Source organism: Muscardinus avellanarius (genome assembly GCF_963383645.1).
Source record: "Muscardinus avellanarius genome assembly, chromosome: 8".
NCBI lineage: Eukaryota > Metazoa > Chordata > Mammalia > Rodentia > Gliridae > Muscardinus > Muscardinus avellanarius.
Window position 1 is genome coordinate 11,654,067 of NC_137794.1, and position 14,305 is coordinate 11,668,371.

Consider the following 14,305-nt stretch of genomic DNA (forward strand, 5'->3'; position numbering starts at 1 on the left):
TCACCACATACCCTTTGAGGGTTTTTTTTCTTTTTTTTTTCAGTGCTAGGAATTTAATCAAGAGACTTTCTACCTCTGAGCTACACCCCAGCCTTTTTTTTTTTTTTTTTGAAAGTATCTCACTAAGTTGCTGAGACTGGCCTTGAACCTGCAGTCTTCCTCCAACAGCCTCCCAAGTACTGGAATTACCAGCATACACCACCACACCCAGCTTGAGCATGTCTGAAAATCACATTCAAAGGGAGACTCTTTGCCAAAGTCAGATATTAAAAAGCATATGAAAAGGTTCCATACATTTTATGTAAGGGAGAAACTTTGGTAAATGTTTTGAACAGACTTCAGAGTTTTAGTAAGGGTGACTACCTTTTCAAGACAATTATGAATAAAAAGATTGATCATGGTCTTTCTTAGCTCCAACTCATTGTCCTCTTGCACTAAAATATTTAAAAATTGCTATTTTAGACACAGGTAAATTCTAAAGATAGTTGTAAAATTAATTTAAATGTAAATGTAAAATGGCTGAATATTTGTCTTTAGTTATCTAATATGTTTAACCTTTCCCATTTTTTTCTTTTCAGGAATCCTAAAACCAAAATATTAGACTGAAAGCAAACATGGCTCACCATGGTACATTTCACTGGATAGTTCTGCTTCTGCTTCTTCTGAATTCTGCATTAGCTGAAGATGGGGAGATAAGATCAAGTAAGAACTGTCAGCATTATCTCTTTTTGTCATCCAAGTGGTTTTGGAAATCAGATGTTGGGAGTTCAAGCCATGGTGTTAAAGATTCCATTCTTATTGTCCTTGTTATAATTCCCTAAAATAACTGAATTACTGTGCTATGCATTATCTGAGAAAAGAAGCTTCCCTCTGAGGTCATTTTTAAGATAACTACCTGGTAATCATTTATATTATTAATTCACTAGATTTGGAATATACAGTTTGCTATTGAGTTCATATTCATGTTCTTCTAAGCTATGTATATTGGGAGATAAAGTACCTGACTCGGGATGGTTATCATGATCAAATGAGATAATAGTGCATAAAATGGGTTAGCACAGTGACTTTTCAGTAAAATGACAACCATTTTTTTCTAATTGCCTAAGAGAACACTTGCATGAGAGATGGAAAGCAGCATTAATTGTGATTCTTCTACCCAGGACATTGTATACAGATAACGTACTTCCTTTTAAAAATTTACCTATATTCATACTTAAAAACTCATAAGCATAAAAACCCTACTAAAAATTAACTAAGGTCTTCATAATAGTTAAATTATATAGCTTGAAAATTTAATTTGGCTTTAAATCTATTAAAGCATTATTTAATGTTTAATCCACCCAAGTACTCTATATGATAGATAGCCTTAACTTTTCGAGTGTGAAGAGAAACCTACAAAATATAAGGGGCTTCCTGTCATCCAGCTCGTTAGAGTGGTAACTAGTATTTGAACTACACTCCTGACTTTCAGTCCCGTTCCATTCCTGTGACATCATTAGTCTCTCTAAGGAGGAGGTCTCTTGTATTTTGTCTGGGTTTTATAAATGGCAATATTTGTTTTTGTACTCATACTCTTGGCTAACCTTACAGTTATGAAATACATGCTGTGTGGCGCTGTGACAGGACAGAGGTGAAAGAGGCCAAGAACAACCCCTTAAGACCTGCAACCACTGAATCAGATGGCACAAACACTAGCAGGTTCAGACAATGAGTCTTGGTATTTAGGAAAGGCAGCATTGACAGGCTCTGCAAACATAACTTTCTTATTCTTTTGTTTCTTTCTTCCTCAAAAAAAAAAAAAAACCCTAAAAAATATAACCTTTTCATGCCAGTCAAGCTTCCAAAACCAACAGAAGAATGGCATTCTCTTTGCTTTGCAAGTTTGCCTCTAGGCAGAATTCCATTCCTGCTGCCCCTGCCCTGAACTTTGGTAGTGGCCACATGGCAGAGGTTGGTGTTGTGTTCCTCCTGCCCTTCTGAGGGCACCACCCCCTGCAGAATAGCACCTTGGAATGATGTCATCATCACAATGACATTTTTTTGTGACAAATCCATGCCTTGTCAATTTTTTTTAAACTTCTTGGCTGTTTTATATATTCGCCAAACAGGAGTGTTTCTATTTTGCTTGATGAGTGAGTTAAGATAACTGTAAAACTGGAGTCTCTTCATGTGAACCTTGTCAACATCCCAGACATGTAGGTAGATACAGATAAAGGAGGGAAAGAAGAAAGGAGAAGACGACAAGGGAATGAAAGAGGGCAAGGGAGCTTCCTTTACTGCTGAGGAGAGGCAAAAGTACTAATGCTAATCATCACTACCCAAGGTTTTCCTTAGTACCTATTTGTACTTAGTACCTTAGTGCAATTGTGATACTTTATTTGCTGATATTTAAGGAAACGAATCAACCTTATTTTAACGTGAAATTGGGAATATGATCTTTCACTTTAAGGAGGCTATTTATATGAGTAAAATCAAAAGACAATATTTGCTATCATAATACTTTGACTTCCCAGCTTAATCGTTTTCAATTCAACATCTCCAGGGACATGTGACTTTTCTTAGGCTAAATGTAGATGCTTACAAAAAATGAATATAAAATCATTTATCATATGGACCACAAAATGATTTTTGGGCTGCACTGAGTGTAGGACTTAAATAGCAGAAGTCAAATAAGACTGTTCCGGCCTATGCACACAGTTGGTCATTCTTATATTTCAAGTTTACTCAAACAAACTAATTTGTCTTTTAGTTAGTATTTGTCTCTTGTCTCTGGACCTTTGTGCTTGCTTGCCTATACTGAGAAGGCAAATTGGCCAAATTATGTTAAATGTGTGTACAAATATGTAACAAATTTCACCATTATATGTCACTATAATATACCAATGACATTACAATAAAAAGAAGTATCTTCTTTATCATCTGGTTAAAACTCTCAGATTGCCTGCCACTTTCTTACAAAACCTTTCCTGATCTACCACAATTTGGTTGCTATCCCACACAATTCTTTGTAGTTTCTTTTACCAGCCAGTTTTCTGTTTTACAAGACTGTGAGCTTTTTGATAAATCTTATGTGTTTTTTGAACTGTGTTCCTAGAATGTTGTCAGGGCATGGAGTAGGCTTCCAATACACACACACTCAACAAATAAAATAGGGTTAGAGGCTTTCTGTGCCTACCCTGGGAAGAGGTACAAATTTTTTCTTTTTCTCTTTACAGTTATTTATAACTTGTCCAGGTGTAATTTGCACCAAAGATAGTCTTTCTTTTTTCCTAATTGAATCCTAAGATGTCCTGAACACATGTTTTCCCTAGTTATTTAAAAAAAAAATCTCTACAGAGAAAGAAATAGCTTTATCCACTTGAATATATAATCATTTAACACAAGCAGATGTTTGGCTACATTATTGGATGAAGATGAGAGGTCAGTCCTTTGGAAACAGATTCTGGATGTAGCAAAAAAATTGGCTGCTTTGGTGATCTTGTGCTCTTTAACTTTTATCAACTATATTGGTATAAACTTTTATTGGCAGAAAACCTGCTTTAATTTCATTCTTGTTGTTCATTGTTTTGTATTTTTATAGATTTCTCAGCTTAGCATTAAGCTTAACATATTCCATTGATCTCTTAAAATGAGAAGTTAGTGTATAGCTGAGAGTCCATGCATGTAAAACTGCCCAGTTTTTGTTTTTCACACAATAAACACGCTCTGATGGCCTTCTTTTCCACCTAGGTTGCCGCACAGCTCCGACAGATTTAGTTTTTATCTTAGATGGCTCCTACAGTGTCGGCCCAGAAAACTTCGAAATTGTGAAAAAGTGGCTGGTCAATATCACCAAAAACTTTAACATAGGACCCAAGTTTATTCAAGTTGGAGTGGTCCAGTATAGTGACTACCCTGTGCTGGAAATTCCTCTGGGAAGCTATGATTCAGGAGAGAATTTGATAGCAGCGATGGAATCCATACACTACTTAGGAGGAAACACGAGGACTGGAAAAGCCATCCAGTTTGCCCTGGACTACCTTTTTGCCAAATCCTCACGATTTTTAACTAAGATAGCAGTGGTGCTCACCGATGGGAAATCCCAAGATGAAGTCAAGGATGCCGCAGAAGCAGCGAGGGACAGTAAAATAACCTTATTTGCCATTGGCGTTGGGTCGGAGACGGAAGATGCAGAACTTAGAGCCATCGCCAACAAGCCTTCCTCAACTTATGTGTTTTATGTGGAAGACTATATTGCCATATCCAAAATAAGGGAAATAATGAAGCAAAAACTTTGTGAAGGTAAGCCCTCTTATAATTTGGGAAGCCTTAACAATTACAGTTTCTTACATTTTGGTATGATCTGTTCATTAATACTGGTGGAGATGTCACTTTTTTATAGTGTTAGAACTGAGGTGAGTGAAAATTTTTGTGTTATAGTTATTCTGGATAAATACTATTTTTTAAAGAAACAATTACTTTCGAATAGAAATACAATCGGGAATACAATCTTTTGTTGCATTTATTTTTTTCTCCTTTCAGTTACAGCTTCTTTTTATTATGGTGAGAATAGAAACTAAAGACACATAAAAATAAAAATATACCAACCACCAGTAATCATGTAACTCCTGATAAAGAGTTTTTCTCTATTTTTTATTTAAGTCCTTTTCCTTAGTGCCTTAGAATTTATCTGATAAAACAAGTTACTTTGTATAATTTCATACTCCATTTTTATGTTATTATATGCTTTATTGTCTCCATTATGTTCTTACTTTTTTTAAATTTAATTTCATTTTTTGGTGGTACTATAGGGATGGAACCCAGGGTCTTTTCTACCTCTGGGCTATACTCCCAGACCTATTTTATACTTTATTTGGAAACAGGGTCTCACTAAGTTGCTGAGAGCCTCACTAAGTAGCTGAGGCTGGCTTCGAACCTGTGCGATCCTCCTGTTTCAGCCTCCCAAGCACGGAGATTACAAGTGTGAGTCACCACGCCTGGATAATGTTCTTACTTTTAAGCAGGACAGCCAAAGATCTCCTTCTGTAACTTACTTAATAATTGTCTAGTTTTATAGATTTAACCTATTTCTAAGTTTGGTGAGGTAATAGAATTGTAAATATTATAATTGTAAAATTCTTGTACAAAATTCTGAATAGAAATCATTCCTTTAGAGTAAAAAAAAAAAAGGGTCAAATAGCTGACATTTTAAAAGATCCAGTAAAAATGTTAAACATTGCATTATGAAAGACTTACTTGCCTCTTCAAAAGGACATTTTAAAATAAAGTACTTAAGAGAGTATTACATTTATATCATTCTGTGGATCTAACTTCATGTTTACAAGAACTATATGGTATGAGAAAGTTCTAATTTTTGGTGTTAGGGCATATACATCCTCATTTTTTGATTATTTGGGAAGAATAACTTGCTCATGTCCCTTATTTTGGTTATTACATTTACTATATCATATAATGAAGAAGCAACACTAAGCTGGGTATGGTGGCACATGTCTGTAATCCTAGTACTTGGGAAGATAAGACAGGAAAGTCACAGGTTCAAGGCCAGCCTCAGCAACTTAGTGAGACCCTGTTTTAAAATAATAATAATAATAATAATAATAATAATAATAATAATAATAAATCTGGGGTTGTAGCTCAGAGGTGGAATGCCCTGAGTCCAATTCTAGTACCAACCAACCAACAAAAACCCCTAAACAAAACAAAACAATATAAAAAATTAAAAGCATTTTATTTTCCAGATTACTTACAAAGACTCCGAAAGTAAGTAAGTTGGTTCACATTTGGTGAAAATAGTTCCTATCTCTGTGGGTTAGGAAAAAATTTATGCCATTGTTAATTCCATGTTCTTCATATTTGTTTAGTGAAAATAGTAGGAAACACTTAAAATTTTTTTCCTTACAATACAATACAAAAGAAAGTATAGAAAATAAAGTGTCCTTAATCAAACTTTAAAGAGGAATACTGTAACATGTACCTGTGGTTTTCACGGTTTCTAATGAGTTGCTCACAGTTATACTAGGCAAACTTTTGTCACCACTAACTAGCTAAATGGACTGGGATGTTTTTTGTAGCTTGTCATTTAGGTAGGATTTTATTTTGGAGTCAGGTGTATTTCATTATTAACAAAGTTTTCTTGGAGAAATTTCACTTGTTTTTATTTTATAATGATAATTTAACTGATAAAATATATCTATTCGGTATTTGCTTCAGAAATTTTTTTCTATAGATATTTATCTTGGTAAATGCATTTTTCTTAAAATTATTTTAAGAACACAGAAAAGAGTAATTGTGCTTAAAAGGGGTACAAAGTCTTTCAGCTAAAATACATAATCTAAAAAAAGTTGAAATTCTGGCAAATATTAATTCATTCACACTCAATAAAACAATGAAATAACATATATTTCTATTCATTACATATGTGCTATATAGTAGCCATTTTTTAAAATCTATTTTTTAGTTGGGCATGGTAGTGTACATCTATAATTATAGTACTTAGGAGGCTGAGACAGGAGGAGCTTAGGTTCAGTTATAGCCTTAATAAGGCCCTCAGCAACTTAGCAAAACCCTTTTTCAAAAAACAAACAAAAATTTAAAACAGGGTTGGGGGTGTAGCTTGGAGGTACAGTACTCTTGAGTTTAATCCTCAGTAAACACACACACACACACACACACACACACACACACACAACATAGTTTTTCAAATTATACTTTTGGAATATATGGTTTTCTTGCACTTATTTTTTAATCCTATATTTGGTTACAGCTACTATGTTAAATTAACACATTGTTATCTTACAGAACCTCAAGTCATATAATTTGTTTTTGAATCATTTGAAAAATTTACATTTTTCTGACAAATAATTAAGTTCCCCCTTTAAATATTTAGTCTATATGATTGGCATTTCCCCAAACTTTTCACTTTTATACCCTAATGTGGTTGATTTCTAGTGAACAGAGTATTATTTACCTTTTTGTTGGCTCTCGATTTGTCTCATCTTTCTAGACCTATTCTTTTTCTGGAGGAGTTCTTGGCAGTATTTTCTTTGGTCAAGACCACTATTTTTGTGATAGGTAATGGTGTGTTTATTTATTCATTTATCTTAAAGTTTTATAATTGTTACTACTGCCACTATTACTTCTTTGCCTACCTCTTCTTCATGCTCCCCCACATTTTCATTAAAACACACACACACACACACACACACGACCTACTCTTTTAACTCATTTGAAGTGTACAATATTGTGGACCATATACACAGAGTTGTAAGTACACATTTAGAAAATTTTAATCTTTCTTAACTAAAACTTGATACCTTTGAACAACTCCCTCTTTCCCCAATCCATCTCCAGCAACCATCATTCTTTCTGTTTTTATGATTTGACTACTCTGTGACTGGCTTACTTTACTTAGCATCACACCTTTAAGATTTATTCATGTCATCTCAGATGGTAGGCTTTCTTTATATGGCTGAATAATAATGCATTTTATTTGTATACCACATTTTCTTACCCACTCATTTTTTATCCATTCTATAGACATATAGGTTGTTTCTACCTCATGACTGTTGTGGATAATGCCATGGTGAACATGAACAGATATTTCTTCACAATCCTATTTCCAGTTCTTTTAGATACATTCCAGAAGTAGGATTATTATATCATGTGGTAGTTTCATTTTTTTTTTTAAGGAACCTCAGTCTATTTTCCACAGTAGCAGAACCATTTCACATTTCCAGTCATAGTGTTCAAGAGTTTGAACCTCTCAATATCCTTGTCAAAGCTTGTTATTTTCTGTTTCTGTTTTTAATTTAATTTTATTTTTTCTGATGGTGGCCATCCAAACATGTGTGAAGCGATATCTCATTGTGATTTTGATTTCATTTCTCTGAGGATTAGCGATGCTAAACATCTTTTTTATTTTCCTGTTGGCCTTTTAAGCATGTCTTCTTTGGGGAACTAGCCATTCAAGTTATTTGTCCATTTTTAATAGAAGTTTTAAAAATACACAGTAAATTTTTTTTGCAATATTGGGGATTGAACCCAGGGACATTCTACCTCTGAGCTACACCCACAGCCTTATTTTTTATTCTTATTTATTTATTTATTTATTTGCAGGTCTGGGGATAAAACCCAGGGGCACCCAACCTCCAACCTACACACCCTGCCCTATTTTTATTCTTTATTTTGAAACAGGGTCTCACTGAGTTGCAAAGGGCCTCACTAAGTAGCTGAGGCTGTCCTTGAACTGTGCTCCTCGTGTCTCAGCCTCCCGAAAGCTGGGATTACAAGAGTGCACCACCATGTTCAGCTTATTCTTTATTTTGAAACAGGGTCTCACTAAGTTGTGGAGGGCCTCACAAGTTGCTGAGGCTGGCCTTGAACCTGCAATCCTCTTGTCTCAGCCTCCCTTGTACTGCTATTATAAGCGTGTACCCCCCAAGCCTGGCTTTGGTTTTTTCCCCCCATTCTGTAGGTTTTATTTCTACCCTTTTTGTTGTCTTCGTTACCACACAGCTTTTTCATGTGATGTCATTCCATTTTGTCTGCTTTTGGTTTTGGACTTGTGCTTTTGGTGTCACTATAAGAAATTATTACGAAGACCAGTGTGATGAAACTAGGATCCCCCCCTTTTGTTTTCCTCCAAGAGTTTTATAGTTTCAGGCTATATATTTACTATGTTTTGTGTTAATTTTGTAGGATGGTGTAAGATAATGGCCCAATTTTATTCTTTTGTACATGGATATACAATGGTTGAAGAGACTATTCTTTCCTCCTTGTGTGGTTTTTGGCACCCTTGACAGTAGTGATGATGATGATGGTGGTGATGGTGATGATGGTGATGGTGGTGGTGATGATGATGGTGATGGTGGTGGTGATGATGGTGATGGTGATGATGGTGATGGTGATGGTAATGGTGATGGTGATGGTGATGCGGTGTGTGTATTTTCTGAGCTCTCTCTTCTGTCACATTGGTCTTTATATCTGTCTTTATGCCAATTCTACATTGCTTTGATAATTACAGCTTTACTAGATAATTTGAAACCAGAAAGAGTAAAGCCTACAGTTTTGCCATTCTTTCTTAAAACATTTTCACTCCACATGGCCTTTTATGGTTGCACATAAATTTTAGAGCTTTTTTATTTCTGTAAAAATATCTTTAGGATTTTAATAGTGATTACCTTGAATATGTAGAGAGTTGTGTGTAGTATAAATATTGTAACAATATTGTCTCTTGATTTGTGCCTTCAATTTCTTTCAGTAAAGTTTTATAGTTTTCAGGTTACAAGTCTGCCCTCCTTGGTTAAGTTTATTGTTAAGAATTTTATTTTTAAGCTATTGTTAGTGACATTGTTTTCATAATAACTTCTGAATTATTTGCTGGTAGTATATAGAAACACAGTTATGTTTTCTATGTTGGATTTGTATCTTGAACTTTTGCCAGCTTCATTTACTCTCACAGCCTTTATTAGGAAGTGTGGTATCTTTAGGATTGTTTTTATCTTTTTTAATGTACTCGTACAACTATGGGGTACACTGAGATAATTTGATACATGTGTAAAATGTGTAATGACCAAGTAAAGAAAGTTAATATTTTCATCCCATATTTTTATAATTTTGGATTAGAATATAATAACTATACTTATTTCTGGGGTACAGTGTGATATTTCAGTACATGTATATATGTACTGACCAAATCAGGATAGTATTTCCATCTCATTATTTTCTGTCTGGGGATTTTGCACTTCTGTCTTCCATAAAAATATAAATATCTATAAAAATATAAGAGGTTATTGTGAACTGTAAGGTACATTCCTTATATACCCAATTTGTTGTGGTTCTTTATTATGAAAGGGTGTTGAATTTTGTCCAATGCTTTTACTGCATCTGCCTCGATACTTGTGTCTCCCGAGTAGCTGGGATTACAGGTGCACCCACCAGGTCTTGCCTGTCTGACTGTTGATGTGGGGTTGAATTCAGTTAGTATGTTGTCAAGGATTTTTACATCTATATTTTAGTGATACTGGCAGTAGGTTTCTTTTGGTGTCTTTTTCCAATTTAATGTTATCCTTCTAAGAAGAGTTTTGAAATGTCTCCTCCTTTTTCATTTTTTGAAAGGATTAGGTTTAATTCTTTAAATATTTTAAAGAATTCATCAGTGAAGCTGTCTAGTCCAGGGCTTTTCTTTGTTGGGAGGTTTTAATGACCAGTTCCATCTCTATATTAGGCCTAGCTGCCATTACAAGTATTATTCCTTCTGAATTCAGTTTTGGCATGTTGTATGTTTCTAGGAATTTATTAATTTTTCTAGGTTGTCCAGTGCATCTGCATATAGTTGCTTATAGCAGTTTTTTTTTTATAGTCCCTTTTATTTCTTCTCCTCCTCCTCCTCTTCCTCCTCCTCCTATTCTTATTCTTATTCTTATTCTTATTCTTATTCTTATTCTTATTCTTATTCTTATTCTTGGTACTGGGGTTCCTGGAAGCCTTTTTACCTTGGGGCTACACTCCCAGACATTTTTTTTTTGTTTATATTATTATTTGGAAACAGGGTCTCTTAAGCCAGTGAGGCTGGCTTTGAACCTGTGCGATCCTCCTGTCTCTGCCTCCCAAGCACAGGGATTACAAGTGTGTGCCACCACGCCTGGCCAGTCCCTTTTATTTCTGATGCATCAATATTTCTGTCTCTTCTTTCAATTTTGTCCTAGTTAATCTAGGTAAAGGATTTGCCAACTTTGATTTATTTAGTAAAACATCTTTTAGTTTCATTGATTTTTTTTCCCCCTGTTTTTCTCTTCTCTGTTTCACTTATTTCTGCTCTAATCTTATTTCCTTCCTTCTGCTAATTTTGGGATTAGTTCATTTTTCTTTTTCTAGATTTTTGAGTTATACTGCTTATTGGAGATTTTGGGGGGCATTCTACCTCTGAGGTACACCCCCTGCCTATTTTTTATTCTTTATTTTGAAATAGGGTCTCACTAAGTTGCAAAGAGCCTCACTAAGTAGCTGAGGCTGGCCAAGATCCTGGATCCTCCTGTCTCAGCCTCCCAAGTACTGGGACTACAAGTGTGCACCACCACGCCAGGCTTATTGGAGATATTTTTAATGTAGGTATTTATCACTATAAACCTGTGGTAAGGTACTATTTTGCTTTATCCCATAAGTTTTAATAGGCTATGTCTTGTTTTCATTTGTCTACAGATACTTTCTAATTTCTCCTTTGGCCCAATGACTGTTGAAGAATGTGTTGTTTAACTTCTGCATATATTGAATTTTCACATTTTCCTCCTGTTATTAATTTATAATTTCATGCCATTGTGGTTGGAAAATGTACTGGTTTGAATTCATTTTTATTAAATTTAAAACTTGTTTTGTGATCTACCATGCGATCCATTTTGGAGAATGTTTTATGTACACTTGAGAAAAATGTGTTCTGCTGATGGATGGATTTTTTGTAAAGATTTGTTAAATTCATTTGGTCTATTGTTCAAGTACTTTCTTTCCTTATGGATAATTTTTCGGCTGTTCTAATCATCAAGGTGGGATACTAAAACCTCCTACCATGATTATGTTGCTATCTATTTTTCCCTTCAATTTGGTCATTCTTTGATCTTATATTTGGGTGTGGATATATGTTTATAGTTATTGTATCTTTCTGGGTAATTGAGCATTTATTAATTATATAATGTTCTTTGTTACTTACGATAGTTTCACAGTTAATATCTTTTTTCCTTTTTTATGGGTATAGCTACTCCTGCTCTCTCTGGTTACCATTTTAGTGGGATACCTTTTTCATCTCCTTGCTTTCAGCGTGTGTGTGTGTGTGTGTGTGTGTGTGTGTGTGTGTGCCCTTAAATTTCAAGTGAGTCTCTTGTAGATAACATAGAGTTCGATTTATTTAAAAAAATACATTCAGGCTCTCTGTTATGATCACATACAGAGTGCCCCATGACGAGCTCATGTATTGAGGGTTGATAAGGTTTGCTCATCGGGTTGTGTTCCCATCAGTAGCTGGGTTTGTCTGGGTGGCAAGCTGGGCCTGAGGGTGTGACTGGAGAAGGTGGGTCCCTGGGAGTGTATCCTTGGGGATGGTGCTTGTGTCTTTAAATCCCCTGGCTTGCTTGCTCTCTCTTGCTGTGAGAACAAAGTCTTGTGCTCTCCTTCCCTCTGCTTCCTGCCAATATGCTCTGAGATTCAAAATCCCCAACCTCAGGCCAGGTGTGGTGGCTCAGGCTTGTAATCCCTGCACTTGGGAGGCTGAGACAGGAGGATTGCACAGGTTCGAAGCCAGCCTCAGCTACTTAGGCTCTCAGCAATTTAGTGAGACCCTGTTTCCAAATAAAGTATAAAATAGGTCTGGGAGTATAGCCCGGAGGTAGAAAAGCCCCTGAGTTCCACCCTCAGTTACACACACACACACACACACACACACACACACACACACACACACAAATAAATGAATAAAATAAAAAAAAATAAAAGAAAAAAAAACCCAAAATCCCCAACCTCACATCCATTGAACCCAAAATCTCCAAGGAAATCATGGAAATAGATCTTCTTTCCTCTAAACTGAGGGGTCAGGTTGTTTTGTATTGTAGCATGCTGACTGACACACTGTCTATATTTTCTTTGGGGTGTTTAATCTCTTTCCATTTAAAATAATTACTGACAGGGAAGAATAACTATTGTCACTTTGGTAATTAGTTTTTGTTTTCCTGGTGGCTATAGCTCTTCTGGCTTTTTTTCTGTTGTTCTTTTTCTGTCTTGCTGACTTTGTGTTTTTTTATATTTTATAGTGATATGCTTTGATTTCTTTCTTATTCTGTTTTGTATGTATTTAATAAGTGGTTTCTTTTTGGTTACAGTGGGTATTATATAAAATATTATATCATTATAACTTTATTTTAATTCTGTAACAGCCTAACTTTAATTATATATAAGAAAATCTACTTTTTTTTTTTTTTGGTGGTACTGGGGTTCCTGGAAGCCCTTCTACCTCCGGGCTACACTCCCAGACCCATTTTTACATTTTCATTTGGAAACAGGGTCTCCTAAGCCAGCGCGCGGCTGGCTTCGAACCTGCGCGATCCTCCTGTCTCTGCCTCCCAAGCGTGGGGATTACAAGCGTGAGCCACCACGCCCGGCGAAAATCTACTTTTTTTTGTAAGGGTATTTTGAAATGAACTCAGGAGCACTCTACCTTTGAGCTACATCCCAGTCCTATTTTATTTTTTATTTATTTATTTTTTATTTTGAAACACTCTCACTAAATTGTTGAAATTGGCCTTGAACCTAGAACTTTCAAATACTGGCTTTACAGGTATGTGCTCCCACACCCGGTCAAATATTCTGTACTTTTATCCCTCACACACAATTTGTTACTGATATCACAAATACTATCTTCATTTTGCATATACCTATTAACATATTTTTATAGTTATTATTTTTATGCTGATTTCTATACTTTCTTTCTTGGAGGAGCAAATATGTAGTTTTCTATTGCCCTTTCATGCCCTAAATGATACTTTCCTTATGTATCTTCAGAGACCTCTAACTAACTGTGGTTGGAATTACTAAGTTTTAGAATTAAAAGTGATTTATGTTATCACCATTTTAGTGTTATAGTGTTCTATATTCATTCATTTATTTATCTTTAGCAGCAAATTTTATATATTTTTATGTTTTTTTATCTTTTTATTTTTAAATTTTAATTTTTTTTATTTTTTAGTGGTACTGGGGATGGAGCCCTTCTACCTCTGGGCTACACTCCCAGACCTATTTTATATTTTTTTATTTGGAAACAGGGTCTCTTAAGCCAGCGCGGCTGGCTTCGAACCTGCGGGATCCTCCTGTCTCCACCTCCCAAGTGTGGGGATTACAAGTGTGCACCAGGACGCCTGGTGTAAATCTTTTTTATTGTAAGAGGGAAGACTGCCTTAATGTTTCTTGTACTGCATTTGTGGTAAAGATATACTCCCTCATGAGAAAGCCTTTTTATACTTTTCCTTTATTTTTTGAAGGACAGTTTTGCTAGGTATAGTATTCTAGAGTGGCAGGTTTTGATCTTTTAACACTTTGAATACATTGTTCCACTCTCTTTGACCACTGTGTCAGCTGAGGAATTTGATGGTAGTCTTATGGAAGCTCTTCTTTATGGAACAAATCACTCTTCTTCTGCTTTCTAAATTTTCTCTGTCTTGAATTTGATAATTTCATTATAATGTATCTTAGGATATACCTATTTGGGTTCCTTTAGCTAGAGTTCTTCTGGATATTGTTTTTGTTACTCAGATTTGAATTTTTTTGT

General features: G+C 35.2%; 1 protein-coding gene across 2 annotated transcripts in view; it reads left to right on the top strand.

Annotated features, from left to right (window-relative positions):
• Positions 1-614: 614 nt before the first annotated feature.
• The window catches only part of COL21A1 (collagen type XXI alpha 1 chain), a gene marked incomplete at both ends in the record, with an annotated part of 106,342 nt that continues 92,651 nt past the window's right edge, over positions 615-14,305 (top strand). For both annotated transcript variants that reach the window (XM_080699801.1, XM_080699802.1), the window contains 2 exons: positions 615-702; positions 3,730-4,281. In XM_080699801.1, coding sequence (XP_080555927.1) covers positions 615-702; positions 3,730-4,281 — 640 coding nt within the window. The remainder of the gene's footprint in view (positions 703-3,729; positions 4,282-14,305) is intronic.